The sequence below is a fragment of the Lytechinus pictus genome, chromosome 4 (genome assembly GCF_037042905.1).
Source record: "Lytechinus pictus isolate F3 Inbred chromosome 4, Lp3.0, whole genome shotgun sequence".
NCBI classification, from domain to species: domain Eukaryota; kingdom Metazoa; phylum Echinodermata; class Echinoidea; order Temnopleuroida; family Toxopneustidae; genus Lytechinus; species Lytechinus pictus.
In genome coordinates, this window is record NC_087248.1 from 167,143 (window position 1) to 183,921 (window position 16,779).

Consider the following 16,779-nt stretch of genomic DNA (forward strand, 5'->3'; position numbering starts at 1 on the left):
ATAAAAACAGAAAAAACAAATACTGCATCTTTATTACATCTGACCATATTTGGATCAAAATTAAATAACATAGCCTTATGTTTATCCAATCATTTCCAAAGATTCAAGTTGGATCGTTTTTTATCACTCGATAGTTCTGCAAGAAATTTGACGTAATTGCAATTCAGAAAAGGATTTAAAACTAGACAAACTTTTTGAACTTTGCATAGTTTGAATAAGTGCAAACTATGATTACCATGTTAGGCAGAACCCTCTGGGAAGATTTTATGTTTTGTAATTCAAAGGTCAAGTCCACCCCAGAAAATTGTTGATTTGAATCGATAGAGAAAAATCAAACAGACATAACGCTGCAAATTTCATCGAAATCGGATGTAAAAAAAGAAAGTTATGACATTTTGAGTTTCGCTTATTTTTCACAAAACAGTTAAATGCACAATTCAGCGATATGCAAATGAGAGAGTCGATGATGTCCATCACTCACTATTTCTTTTGTTTTTTATTGTTTGAATAATACAATATTTCAATTTTTACATATTTGACAATAAGGACCAACTTAACTTAACCATAAACTGTTAAAAATAATGGTAATTCCACATGTTCAGGGAAAACTTTTTTTCACTTGACTAGGAGGAGAAAATTAGAATACTTTATATTTCACATAATTAAATACAAAATTAATAGTGAGTGGGTGACGCCATCAGTCTGCCAATTTGCATACCGACTAGGATGTGCATATAACTGTTTTGTAAAATCAAGCGAAACTTAAAAATTTCATAACTTTCTTATTTTACATCCGATTTTGATGACATTTTCAGTGTTTTGCTTGTTGGATTTTTCTCCTGTTTTTCAAATCAACTTTTTGATGGGATGGACTTGTCCTTTAAGTAGCTACCCTTATGTCAATAAGGCATTATTATGACGTTATGATGTTCAAACAAAAAGATTAATCAAGCCACAGTTTTGGATTTAAAATGCACTGGTTATGCTGATGGCGGAAATGGAGTAGGTCTGTTATAACCTTTAAAAAATATATGTAAAATCTCTCCTCAATTGATTTGATTCTGCCCCATCAAAAAACAATAAAGAAGTAAAAAAGATATAATCACTATTATGGAGTAATAAAATACAAGTGGAATAATGGAGAAAATAAATAAATTTATGAATAAATAAAACTGTTCAAGTATTTCTTTTCTGAAGCTATATTCCATGATCCTATTCACGACTACATATGGATATATACTAGTTGAATTTACTTGCGAATGTCACGTATGTTGCAGTGACTTCATCATTACGTCACCAAGTGCCTTGCTTATTGCCACCTGTCTGTGTTAATCCGTCAAAATATTAAAAAACAATTTACATCTTCAACAATGTCCTGCTTTCATGAAAGAATGAACCCATCTCGATATACATTATGTCCTTTCTATTGCACAGTATTTTAAACAACATCTGTGCAGCTCCTTTTAGCAAGTTTATCAGAAAATTGCCTTTGATCATTTTGAGAATTCAGAGTTATGGTCTCTTAAGCGGCTAGATGCAAGCTCTTTATGATGATGGAAAGGAATAGAGTCTATCAACTCAATTTTATTCTTCAAATTGTTTATCTAGTGGATTGTATATATACTAAATTTCTACTCCGCAGATCCAGGATAGGTCTGATGGTATATTTGGTGCAATAAACGTATTTCTTTCCAACATGTTTTTCGAGTGTTTTAGTTTAAAAATCCATGGACATATTGATATTGCTTATAGAACCTTATGTTTATAATATTTATTTTGACTTTTTTCTAGAACGTCTGAACAATAAACAAATGACCAAGTTTCATGACATTTAAACAAATCAAAGTATAGTTTTGATTCGGGAAGCACATAGCCCTCCCCTCCCCAACCATTTTTATTATCATTTTCTAGAATATTTTTTTACAATACCAATACTAAACTTTTCTTTAAAAAAAATCGACAACTTGCCTCTTAGTTTGGCCCTCGGGATTTAGATTAGAGAAGGGTTGTAATAACATATGATATTTTTAATTATCTGTATGGCTTGTAAGTAAAGCAGTTTTATAGCTAAAATTATCACCATGGGCATTTATGATACGTTTTAATTAATTGACTGAATGCGTATTCTGTGTTAACGGTTTAAGCTATAACAGTTTGTAACTCTTTCATCATTAATATAAAAAACTAAACCGGAATAGAATCATAATTGGTATATATAGGAATTGGAGCATTCATGCTGGGGAAAGCAATTCAATAACAAATAATATACATTTATTATGTAGAAGTGTTGTGGCTCAGTTGATAAGTCTCCGGATTTCGATCCACAAGGTCCGGGGTTCGATCAAACCCCATCGCAGTACTCGCGTCCTTTGGCAAGGCGTTTATCTACATTTTGTCACTCTCCACCCAGGTGTAGTAAATCGGTGCCCGGTAGGAAAGAATTCCTTGAATGCTCGAGCGTCTGGTCAGGAAAGCCGTGCTAAAGCCGGGGTAATAGTATGCAGCGCTTAGAAACATTCGTATTAAGCGCTATATAAATGTTGCATATATAATTATTACTATTGTTAGTATTTCTTTATCAATCACATGTTGTAAAGAATCAAATCTATGGCCCCTGTTATATAAATTATTCCATAATTATGATGCACTACATGTAACTCATACCCTCCATACACCTATTTTCCTTTAGGTAACTACGGTGAGAGTGGAATGCAGGCGTTTCGTGCCCTAGCTGAAGAACGAGGAATATGTATTGCAGCATCGGCTAGTATCTCCAGTGGATCTAAACCTTCTGAATTTGATAAGATCGTTGATACCTTGGATAGCGCACCTACAGCTCATGTTGTAGTATGTTTCTGTGAGGGGATCACTGTTACTAAGCTCTTAAAGGCCACACGAAGGAAAGATAAGATTGGCAAATATCTCGTCATAGGAAGGTGAGTTAAATGAGCATTCCTTTTAATTTTGGTTTAGTGTGAAATCTTCAACATCTTTAAACATGATCCATGTCTATCAAGACTTAATTCTGCTTCGATATTTTATGTTAAAGGTGATTACAAACTTGCTATTGAATTTCTTACGGCTGAAAACACATCATGAGAACTCTTAAGTTATATAACAGGGAAAAGATCATGCCAACAACTTTCCCTCCCGGATATTTGAGAAAAAAATATTTTTTTAATGAAAATAAGGTATGATTTTAAGTTTGCATACTTCATTAAAAAATGTATAAGGAAAATAACATATGCATATGAATATCTTTTTATTCGTTTAAAACATAATCTTAAAGTATTAACCTCATGTTAATGGTATAGACCCGAATAAACTGAAAGGGGCCATTTAATCAAAATCTAAATTTATTCTATATATCGATTTCAGTGCTGAATGCGCAGTCCTGAAACAGCTCATATTAAAGTTGCTAAGAACTTTCCACAGCTCAGGGTATGCTCACAATATAATTCTATGCTTTCGTACATCCTTGTTGCTTTTCGTTCGATGGTAATGCTGACATTGTCCGTTTGTTAAAACTTTTAATAGGACTGGTCAGCTAGCTCTGGTAAAGTCACATACCAATGTCCCTTTGTCAATTTGCCCATTATAACAATTGGTTGATGATGTCAATATGACCCGAAGCTCCTCTCATTTAGGGATGGAGTTACAGTAGAAAGTTTTCGCAATATTCTTTAAAAACAACAAAACGTGAGTTGATTTCAGTATACCTCATCTATCATGGATCTATCCACGGAGGATTATCTATTGTTACTGGGGTGCTGTGACAATGCTCAGCAACCCCAGTAACAATAGATTAATCCTCCGTGGATAGGTCCATGTCATCTATAGGAATCTACCACCAGTAAGTTTTGAATCAACAATAGGATTTGACTTGCATGGATACTTAAAATGGCATGCTTAATTCTTTCCCTCCCCTTATGTATAGTGACGGATGGGCAAATCGTAAGGAAGTGGTACGGAACGTCGAGGAAGAAGCAATAGGAGCTATCTCCATCAAACCCCACACCGAACACTACCATGACTTCGATTCATATTACTTTAATCTACGTCCTGAAAACAATACTAGGAATCCATGGTTTCGTGGATTCTGGCAGGAGAGATTCAACTGTCTCTTACCACCATCAGATATAGATCCACCCATATCAACATTCCATCTAGATTCACCATCCAACTGTACAGGTATGTATTGCAGCTGAGCTTGCCTCATTTCCATTCCTCCGGGGGGGGGGGCACTTACATTGACGAGTGGATACCATGCGCGACCAAAAAAAAAAACACGTACAAATTATGTCTTTTTCAAGATAGGGCACGTTACGTACGTAACGTATTAAGGGTGTCAAAAACACTAAAATAATGAAAAAGGGGTATCTATTTCGCTAGGAAAGCTACGTGTTTAGGGTCAAATTGGCGAGGGTATAAAAAAATCAAGACTAAAATGTTTTATAAAGGATGTACTTTTTGCCCAAACAGTCAACACTACGTGTTTAGAGTACGATTTGCGCGAGGTGTGGGAGGTGGGGCCGTACTAAACCCAATGATGTAGTAAAGGTAAAACCGACGATCGCTGTACTTGTTTAGGGGTCCAATTCAGGGAATACTTACCGGGAGTATCGTTGTGTTTCCAATACTTGTTAAGGGTATAGGGTTTCACATGCCAATACTTGCATTTTCAGAATATGGATAATACGTGTTTAGGGTGCTTTTCGAGACCCAATTGTCGCGCATGGTATACACTCGTCAATGGAAGTGCCCCCCCCCCCCCGGCCATTCCTCTAAACTCCTTTCACATGTTATTGTTAGACAATACTGGTTGAGAAACATGGCGTGTATACGTCCATATGACTTTTCACTCGTTCTTCTACTGTCCTATACAGACACAGGATATAGGTATGTTCAAATTCTCAAATCCAATGTGTGTATATCGAGAACCGTCTAAGGGATGGCATACGGTATCTTCAGACAAAGATATAAGTGGAAGGGCTTATAAATGATATTTGCCACCTTTCGCAATCCTCACGGACGCTAATATTAGGGTCCCCTAACACAAAAGTTAAAGCTTAATCATACACTTGATTTGTAAGATTGATTGTACATTATAGTCAATAGAATCAAACGTAGAAAACTGCTCTACAATCAATGCTAAGCTTTGTGTTACAGGGGGGTTACATGCCCTACAGATCTGCTTTTCGTGTGCAAAATTCTTCCCCGCGACACCCGCACCATAAATGCATGTACATTACGACTGATGGCTGGAGATATTCGAAATGCAGGACCTAAAATAGACCATGGCATGGATAAGAAAGTGTTTTTTTCAAACAAATCGAGTACATATTGAGTGAGAAAAAAGTTACCAAATTAAGGCTTAGATATAGATCATTACAGTCCATCGAATCGATATTGCATTTAATGTGGATTATTGGTGGCTCTCTGGCAATTGATTCCATGGGTCAAATCACCTCTCCAGCCGAAACCATTTCGCATGCGTTGATTATGTACACAGCATGTATACGTGCGGTGTTTTATCTTTTGTTTACTCCTACACAAACGATATGCCTCTAGCACACAATGTAATGGGCATTATGCTTTACTTTCCCCAGAAATGGGGGATTAGATTCGAATTCCCGGGGAGACCACTTCCATTGAATGATTGATGAGTGGATACCAGGCGAGACCATGCGGTTTCGAAAAGCACCCTAAACAAGGGAAGCAATGCTTTTCCAGATTATGAAAATGCACCTCTTAACAAGTATTTAGCTTGTGAAACCCTACAAGTATTGAAAACATATCCTCCTTTTCAGTATTTTAAACATCGTTTTTGCACCCTTATAACGTTACTTAGGCCTATACGTAACGTACTTGCCCACTCTTTCCCTTTTTACGCGTGGTCGCGCCTGGTATCAACTCTTCAATGGAAGTGGGCCCCCCGGGCGGCCTCTCGAGCTCTGGGAGGAACCAAATGTGGCTTTGGAAAGTCGTCCTAGATCGGATATATCGCTGTTACCATAGTAGCAACCAGAATTTTGCACACGAAACGCATGTTGAATGTTTCCGTTGCAGATGCGAAACGAAAAAAAAAATCTCATGTAACACAATTTGCATTGCAGGACAGAGTTTTACGACCATGACGACGGGCCCAAAAGTCTCTTCCAAAATCAACTAACGTCGTAAATAAGCGTTCGCGTTCTCCAACGAAAGGTCGGGATTCCCAGAGACGCGGCCGCGCCGGTTACGAGGTGGAGCTTGAAGGGTCCGGCGGTCTTCAGCCCCTTTCCCATTATTGTTCATTAAAAATGTGCAAAAATGAAAAAAAAATTGTGACTTTACACAAGACCCCCCCCCCTCCGCTTTCAAAACATTTTCGCGACCCCTCAATCGAACTACAAAGAGTAATATATTATTTATTTCAGTCATGACACACTTGTAATAATGATTATGATATGCAACGTTTCCATAGCGCCTAATGCAATGTTTATTAGTGCTCCTTATTTTGCTACCCGCCCTTAGAATAACTGCCTAGTCGGCCTTTCTGGCATTTTAAGGAATACATATGTTGCATACCCTATTACATCACCTGGGGTGAGTGTGGCAAACGTAGCTCCGTGCCAAATGACATTACTGTAAATTTATTCTTATTCCTCCACGTGTCTGTAGACCCAAAATCATGACGATTGTGGGGAAGGTGAAAGACCCAGGACCATTAATGATTAATAGGGTAATTGAAACAATGAAAACAATCATTTTTTTAACTTCGAAATCGTTCATTGAGCATGACTGTGTAAGTGCCTTTTATCTGACCCAAGTCATTGTGACAATTTTACCATCGTTTTATGTTTTAAATTCACAGGTCATATTGAGCTTTCAAATTTTGATAAAGCATTAAATAAACAAGAGCGAAAACATCAAAGTATGTAGAGTTATACTGAATGGGATGCACGCCTTTAAGATTTCCCACTATAAAGCTGACAGATATAGATTTGAGAACTTGATGATGACATGAATAATATGGTTGAAATTCGAACCAAGATATATTGATCCTTATACTACTGGGACCAAACCACTCGTACATATCACGTGATCAGTCAATACAATGTGCTTTCACTTCGGAATATTATCATTGACATGTTTTAAGTTTAGAATGAAATAATCACATTGATTCCATTAGGGATTGGTATGTGACTTTCTATGAATAATAGAAGGGCTTTCCTTCATTACACCCAAGGGCTGATGCTTTACTGAACGAGAATCGGTACATTACCAAGTAAAAGAAGTCTCTATGCCTTAAGAGATATAGATAGAAATTCGATATGAGAAAATAATTAATGTCAATATATAAAAGGCGTAAATTTAAAAGAAAAATGATCGTTACGTATATACATATTTAAAAAAGGAATGTGGACTATTTGCCTATTAAGTTTCTAGGGTGTAGCGAGGTAATGGGCAGAGCCGTTAAGTTCTTATCTCATCTGCCAAGAAGCTAGACGGAAAGTATATAAGCATTGTAAGAGCGATAGGTGGAGCGGGAAACAAAGGCTACACTAGGGTCTATCCATGGTGGACGAGCGAGAATACACAAGCAAACTTCACTTTTAACAATAGTGATGATGATGATAATAATAATAATAATGATAATAATAATAATTATAATGATAATAATAAACGGTACATTTACCCAAGGTAGCCACTTCAGTTCCGAAAACTGTTCTCCCAGCGGGCCCTGCTATTATTATTACCCCGGCTAAGCTAGGCTACCTGTCAGGTGCACACAGCTTTTTGAGGAATTACTTCCTGCCGGTACCACTTTCCCTCACCTGGGTCGAGTGCAGCACACTGTGGATGAATTCCATGCTCAAGGAACCGAGGACACACACAAACACCGTTTACGTCCGCGTTACGCAAATCAATTGCAACGGTCCCAAATTCACAGTGGGGATAAGGTAAATGGCAATGATGTGCAATATTACAAGATGTCCGCAATTGTAGGACTATTTAGAATTTTCATTATGATTTTCTGTGTACGAGATTTCTACTTGCCCAAACGTCCACAGTTATGTAATGAACATACTTTTCTGAATGCCCTCGATTTCCATATTTTGTGTGCATGTATGTCAAAGTGGAAGGGGCGACCTGCATGTCCATCTCATCCTTATTTATCCAGTGACCGGGTGAAGCGCTTTGAACAGTCGTAGATTGATAAAGCGCTATATAAATGCCAATTATTATTATTATTATTCATCCGTAGAAAGAAAGGGCATCCCCTTATCCCTGACAAATACAGCACCACTTCCAGGTCTGTGCCTCCGTCACGCCTCGAAGAGCTGGTGTCCAGGTTTGGGCGACGCCCTTCTCTTGTCATAATGTGGCGTCATTGACAACAGTACTGATAATGTACAGTATGTGATTTGAACATAAAAGAGGAAAAGTACTTTGACTTGATTAAATAGACTCTCATGGAACATAATAGGGCTGGGAGGGGGGGGGGGTAGAAAGAGAGAGGGGTAATTAATCAAACACAAGCGTTCAAATAATAATGATTATATTAGGGGTGTGGTTTCTGGAGGATAACGATATTATTTCTACAAAAACAAAGAGGTACATACTTGAACACGATAGCAATCAAAGAAGAGACAGTAGCAGGTGATTTGAATCTTTTTGTTTCCTTACAAGCTGTTATTAATTACAATTACAATAATCAATGCATGCAGCTGATTTGAAATAATATCATTTTTAATTTTATTCTAGAACCTTAACATCGTTCCCACGCTTTGCATGAACACGACAAGATTTACTTTTAAGATAATGAGAGATGATATTATGTAGAAAAAGTCGCTTTAAAAAATAATCCACTCTATTAAAAGTAAAATCGTGGAAAATGAATTAATACATATTTAAGAGGTAACGTACATATGACCTTTTGTTTTTGGACTATTTATTTACAGTGGCGTAATGAGGCAAACCTTTTTTTTTTTTTTGGGGGGGGGGGCTAGATTTTGCGTATCGCGTAATTTTTTTTTTAATGTTGCGAGCAAAAATTTTGACCTGTTTGTAACAAAAATCCAAATTGTGATAGATTTTGACACAACATTCAGGAAATAATATGATATTTCACCCTTCTCTCTTTCCTTTTTATCTTCTCTTTTTTTCTTGGTCGTGAAAAATTCGGGAGGTGGGGTGGGGGAGGGATAAGAGTCCCCTCCCCTAACCCCCAAATCTGTACGCCAGTGTTTGTATGAATGAACGAGTGCTCATGTCAAAGAGGAGAAACGTTTCTACAAACTCACCCAAATGCGATAAATAAGCCCTTGCATTACGATTCAAATATTTATCAAAGTCCAAACCACCCCAATACCAAATATATATCTAGAAACAAAGAAAGTTCAAATCAGCACAACAACAAAATAAATCAAAACAGATTATATGAAATGTGAAAGTATTTGATTTTTTTAAGTTTTACTAAGTTTCACAAGGCATTTATATACATGTGATATAGAAATATAGAGAACTCTTAATATAAATCTCTCACTATATTTCCTTTGAATTTCCTTCAAAAATATAATTTCAGGGTAAGTTGTCTGAAAGAACTCCCGAATAACATTACATTTAAGTTATTCTAAATGTACAAGAAGACTCAAATCATGTATTGTGTTATGGGATGGAAAATGAAATATGCATATCACTTTTTGTGAAGTTAACCAGATTGTGCAAATTGCCAAAACCACTACTTTCTTATTTTACATCCGATTCTGATAATGTTAAGCTCATCAAATCTTTCTCCTTTTATTCAAATTAACTTGATGGTGATACGGACTTGGATTTAAATGAAGAGTAATATAAAGGTAACAATTGCTATGAATTAAAGGTAACGGACGGACGAAGAGACTGAAGAGTAAATGAACGAGATGGAGAGAGGAAGGAAGGGAATGAAGATAATGGGACTTCACTCCATAAGATGAGTGATGCGTGTATTATAGGACGCCATGCACAATGCTAAAAGTATATTGACCTTCCAGCTTCATTCAAGTGACTATTGACTCTCACATAGATTATCATTTTAACCTTGAATAATAAATCTCTGATATGGAGTATGCCTATCAGTTATTGAATATCACATTACACGAGGCATTATGTTTGTATTAAGTGTAGGCCTATCGCGTTTTTAGCAACCCCCTTCATTTTTCAACGTATTTTTACTTTTGCAATTTTCGATTCTCAAAGCTGTTTTGCATTGTACAATCTTTAATTTAAAAAAATCAGGAAAAAGAAAAGGAAAGGGTAAATTGTATACCGAAAAATTATGCAAAAACTATATTCAAGTACTTTTTATTTAGTTCTCTCGTTGCGATATTTTGGCGCTTAGATATATAGAACGCTTTGAATAAAGCCCTCTGAAATATGTGGAATATCCGCATCATTTGTCATTATTCGTCTTTATTTAGGATTTACATTGTTTCAATTTGTGTACAATAAATTGAGCCACACCAAATCCAAGACGAGGCGAAATAGCGAAAATGATAGGACAAGTAAACAAAAGGGTGAATAAGAAAATTACTGCAGCTATTGAAGAAATGAAGGCTCATTTAACAAACTCCGATAAGAAACCCCCAAAGTTTAGGAAATGTATGCAGGAGCGCAATGTATATCTAAATGGAATAAGTTTAATTATTATCCTCCCTTCGATGTTCCTCCCCCTCCCCTTGGATTATTTGATAATCATTGGATATTCAATATTCACATAATAAAAACCAATTTAATTAAAGGCCTAGATTTATTTGCTTATTAACATATTCTTCGTCGTCTTCCTCTCTTTCTTGGGAAAGTATCCATGATGAAAATTTTCTCGTGAAATAAGTGCAAGTATCAGTTCATTCATAAACTCTAAGCATGTATTATAACGAGGAGAGTGTTATTGATATGGCCGTGCTTTAAAATCAGGAAAATCGAAGCAGTATAGAGTTACAAACAGTCGTGTCGGTGTAAATAGAGGAAGAGGAAGTTTGGTAACCAGGGATTTGGGGATAAAAATGGAAATCAATGAATTGTGAGTTAGCCGGTCAGGCTTGTCCACTATCGTCATGAGAAACGACGACTGTTTCCATGGTATTCATGATCAACTTAATATTTACCGTGATATTCCTGTATTACATGTATGGGAAAACGGCTGGCGCGTTGAACGTGAAGGGAATTAGCCCCCCCCCCCCCCCCTAGTCCCTATTTTTTTTTTTCCTAAATGGAAGACCAACATATTTTCCTCTTTGAGTGATGATTACTTTTCGCAATTATTATTAATATTATTATTGGTAATAATAATAACAGTACTAGTAATAATAATAGTAATAACAGTAGTAATAATTAAAAGTTATCATCACTCAAAGAGAAACATATTTTGGTCTTCCGTTTTAGAAAAAGGGGTACTAGGGGGCGCTAGCTTTGAAGCTGCTGAAAGGGATTATTCTTAAAGGTTCAAGGTTTATCATCATTGTTATGCCCGTCTTTTTTGTTCCCAAAATGTGAGCCCCTACCTTTCCTAAGCCTTGTTGGATCCACCCGTGGCATGCCGAGCATGTGTTTATATTTTCATTTGCACTTTTACTGATTATAAGAACTTGTTCTGGTATAGTCACATATTCCATACAGCTATTGTGTTGGTGCTCAATTAACACATTTTTTTCTGTGTTTGTATGTTTTTTTGCAAAGCGTAGACATGGTAGATGGATGTGATCAATCAGTACATCATGCACGCCATGAATGAATGTCACTTTTACTTTGGAATTCACTGTCCACATGAACATTATTCTTTAAAAAATGAATAATTATCTTCCTGTAGTATATTGGCATGTTTTAGCAGATATAGCTCAGTGATTATGACCTTAATCTTGAAATAATCATAATACCGGTCATTCGTTGTAATATATTTTCAGCATTTTAACAAAAATGATACTTTGGAAAAAAAAATTCTTGTATATCATTTAAATTCTAAAATCGAAGTACTATTTAGGGGTAAGATTTCCATGTAACGTAGATATTGCCAGGTGTATTTTGTCTGCCTTACATTGAAAAGCATACTGATAATGGTCAAATATGGTTTGGCTTCGTTAACTATCAAACCTTTAAATTGTTAGTGATCGATAAGTTTAATCCATCAAACCTAGAGACGGTTGTGATGGATCCACATAGCTTTATGCCACTGATAATGGATAGATTTGACCATGTTATATCAATCATCATTGTCTCTGATATCTATCACATACCACTTCTCTGTTTATACTTACCTGATGAATGGGCTCTTTCGTTCTTTTTTGTTAAAATGACAAGAAATGTTATGTCACAATTATTTACTTTTTTTATTTGTTTAATAAGTGAACACATGAACATCAACCGAATAAAATATCAATATAATATTAAGTGTTGAATATACTGTGCATGTTACCGGTCCTCATCCTGCATCAAGGACAAATGATAACATTGTGGGCAGAGCTAGGATGGCATACTTTGAAATAATAATCACTGTCGATCTAGAAACAGTATGGTATAGCGTTGAAGGGAGATACAAGACATCATTCTCAATCAATCTTTGGATGAGCACCTTATTGCAAGATTCATCTTTCAGTGTCCTCTATTAATGGGTGTGTGTGGTAATTATCCACATGGTTATAATCAGATAACACAAGGTCTGTCACTTTCACCAGCTGAGATGTACTTATTTCCAAATGTTAACAAGCTGTTAAAGAAGGACTGTGGTGGCGTTTGTCCTCTACGCGCCATCTTGATGTCTTAATTGTTCATAATTCTTTTATCATTCTAAACACCCAATGTTACGGCACATTCAGGAATAAGTTTCATATATTTATTTATTTTTTCGTTTTTAGCAGACATCAATCAGGTGACTTTAATGTGATCATGGTGGAACCCTGTTCCTTGGGAGGAGGGGGGTGGGGGTGGGGGGTTGAACACGCAGCGGTGTATATGTGCAATCATGGAGGTATGAATATAGTGTTAGTTATAATGATATTATTAAAAATAAGAAGAATGATAATGATACTAACAATTTTTAAACATAAGAATATTAATGATAATAGCAATTTAAGAAATATAATAATAATGATACCACTAATATCGGTCATTGTATAACACTGAAAATAATATGCATTTAGTAGGCCCTCCACAATACATTATATCACAGCGTAAATAAAGCAACAGTCAATAAAGTAAAGAAATATAGAAAAAACGTTTTAAAAAGAGAACGAAAATGAAGGAAATTAGTAAGTAGTATGGTGGTATGATTTTAGGACTTGCGATTTGCTGATTTGAATGAAAGAGGGGTGACGATTCAATCCTTGGTTACACATATTTGATTATTTATCAGTAAAAAGATGAAATTAACTCTGCGATCATCTGTCAAGCTCTGTGTTTGGTGTCATAAAGACTTGTTATAATATATTAACAAGTGTCAGCCTATCAGATTGAAAGATTTCAGTAACTTTAAACTATTATTGCAAATTTGTTTTATGAAAAGTGTTCCTGGTCAGTGTACTATGTGTGCTACCTTGAATCCATCGTCCTGTGATTTCTAACAAGGAAACCATGAACGATATGTTGTCTTGAATGTTTTGAAATTCACAGATCGTGTTGTCATTTTGATTTAGAAGGATAACACCTATCATATAGTATTTCTCAGATGGATACCCGTGACATATTTTCCAATGGTTTAGTTGATGGGATGTTACGAGTGGATTTCCTCCCATTTGACTTTGATCGAAATATTCTTACAAAAAACGCAACCATAAATCTTAGAAAAGAAATAGCATTCCAAATAATAATGATTATTTAAAAAAAAAACTCGCTCATTCAAATGAATATTTCCAACGAAAGAGTAAGAAGCGATTGATTTTTTGATCTTTTGATTTTTTGGCGGAAATTGACAATCATGACAAAATAAAATTTATCATTGCTACAAAATAATGATGAAAAAAATATTGTTTAAACTTAACTGGTGAAAATAACTTACTCCATACGGTATTACTGTAGAATTCACAATGGAATTTGTTTTCCATTCTTAAAGTGGGTTCTGTGGGGGAAATCCTATAGGGCAGGGTGATTTTCAACCACGTCCTTTAAATAGTTTAATATAACCATGTCTGTTGGTACAACGTGAAGGCATTGACAGGTATGTAAACCCAAACACAGCCATAGCGATGATGAAACTGAAAGATAACACCTGTCATTATCAAATGAATACCACGACCTACAAACACAAAAATGAAAAATGGGGACTCAGAATAAAGGAAGTGATGCCTAGTATGCCGTGCGCTAAATATCGAGGGTGCACCATAAAATACCGGACATGATTTATCCTATAAAGTAAAATCCAATTCTACATGTCAATTTTGTTTTGAGCGATGGATCCATTCATAGTAGCAAAAAGTACCAGTTTACCCCCTATTCGAATCTATACTGGTAGCGGTAGCACCTTCTTTGGTGCAATCTCGTACCAGAAGTTGAAGAGTGGTGAAAAATGAATTTTGTTCCTTACATTAGAAATGCCCGTATGCACCTTTAAAGGCACATCTTTCCATCAGCCTTTCAGGGTGCATGACTTTTAAATCGTGGAAACTGCACCTTCCCTATTGGAATGGTAAAACTCGGCACCCTAAAAGGATGCAGTGTAAACTAACCGTAGACTTGCGAGTACAAAACGCTAAGTAACATGATAAAATTGCATCGCCAAAAGCAGTAGCGTACAGATGGAGTGGGAAGGGGGGCTACTTGGGGGGCTTGCCCCCCCCCCAAAAAAAAAAAAAAATAATAATAATAATAATAAAATCACGACCAAGAAAAAAAAAGAAAGAGAGAAGTGTGAAATTTGATATTATCTTCTGAATGTTATGTCAAAATGTATCACCAAATTTGATTTTTGCATAAAAAAAAGGTCAAAATTTTTGATGTCTCGCTCCTCTCGCTCGCAACTTTTTTAAAAGTTTTTGTTAAGTTTGCCTGATACACCACATCTGGCCCCTTCATTATTTTGTTTGGCTCATTACGCCACTGCCAGAAAGAGCTCCAATGGTTGCATTTGAACGTTGCAGAACTGTACGTTTTATCATTCGAAAAGCATATCCGTTTTTTGGAAACAACCATTGGAAAACATATTTACCACGTCATTGTTCAACTATGACTTGCGAATAGCCTGATGTTAGTAAATAATGTCTACCTGATTTTAATCTATATATATTAGAAAGTCTGTAGGAAGTAAGGTAATCTTTTAGGTTTTATATATGATATGATTTTCTTCTAAACCAAGATATTTACTTGAACATATATATGAGGAGAAATGCAAACTATATATTTGCAGAATAAAACGTTTGGCTTGTCTTCAGGAGCAGATCATCCGTCATATTCGAGAAAAAAATACTAAATGCCATAAGTACCGCCTCGTGAAAAGAGAGTCCCCAAAGAAAACATGTTTGGTTACAATTGGCCATTCTGGTAGTCATCACCATTTCCTCCGACTTAGCAATGGCAGGCTGGGGTGATTTCAAAGAACAATCAAGTTGAGAAAGAAGAACAAGTCTTCTCATTTTGTTTGTTTGAGTGATATCACAATTCACAACATCTGATCAGAATTCCTCGTAAGTTCATATTTTTTACCATTTAGAATTTGCAGGTAGATTTAATGCAGTGTGTTCATATCTTCGGTAGATCGATATTTTTAAACGATCTTTTATTCTCTTCTCACATCAAACATCTTTGAACATGGTAAAACATTACATTCATGATCATAAAATTAGAAATAATTTAAATCAAATTGAATCGTGTGAATTATTAAAACATAAATAATAAGACTTATGAGATAAGATTTAATATACATCATAACGACAGTTAGATCGATAGACTTAGTCTTAGTCGAGTATTTACATTTTACTTTCTAATTTATAAACGAGTTCGTTGCTTGATTATGTAATCTCTCTCTTATGTAAATAAAAACGGGGTTTGAAGGCAATTACCACTAATTGGTTGATATAATAAGCAACACCTCACAATCGGCATTCAGCATTGCTATGGTAAAGTATTTGTTTAAGAGTCTGTGGTCAGCGTCTAAAGGAAGATCTGTCTGATTTTTCTTATCTCCCCTTGGTGACCAATGATTCTTGTTATTTACCATAGGCCATGATGACATTTCCCATCGGGTATTTGAACACGAATTTGAAACACGGTCGCTGGGACTATCTGATCAAACAAAGAATACGACAGGCCTTTGCACACTCAATCCACCAAGGGTCCGGCATTAAGAACATGTATGCCTATTTTGAAAACACAACTTTTGTTTCTTCTTTTTGTGAAATACATAGGTAATTTATGGGTTTTTTTATCAATTCGCTGTCATAACGAAATATTAAGCACTTTTAGGAGTATTCGTACACGCTAAGAACAACAAACCTGATTGCTTTTTATCATTATTATAAACGTTACAGTCAGCCGCAAATATTTGTAGTTTGTAGATATGCGTGCATTTCATTTTACGTGCTAGTCAACTGTTTGAATAAAAGGAGTACAGAAAATACTCAGTAAAATGACATAGCCCCCGGAGTGTTATTGTCTGGATTCAAATTTGATAAAATATACTATGATTATTAACTGCTTATTACATCAGTAATATCACTTCCAAACTGTTAAATTTTTACGATGATAAAAGCTTTTTGAGCAGCATTCTTTATCATGAACAGATGAAACCGATTCCGACCTTTCAGGCTTTATGTCACCTGTCATATATCG

At 35.7% G+C, this 16,779-nt stretch overlaps 1 protein-coding gene across 1 annotated transcript in view; it reads left to right on the plus strand.

Annotated features, from left to right (window-relative positions):
* LOC129259215 (metabotropic glutamate receptor 1-like) overlaps window positions 1-16,779 on the plus strand; it is a 110,184-nt gene that overhangs the window by 72,127 nt on the left and 21,278 nt on the right. Inside the window, exons 2-3 of the mRNA XM_054897519.2 lie at window positions 2,690-2,936; window positions 3,938-4,191. Of these exons, the coding sequence (XP_054753494.2) occupies window positions 2,690-2,936; window positions 3,938-4,191 (501 nt within the window). The remainder of the gene's footprint in view (window positions 1-2,689; window positions 2,937-3,937; window positions 4,192-16,779) is intronic.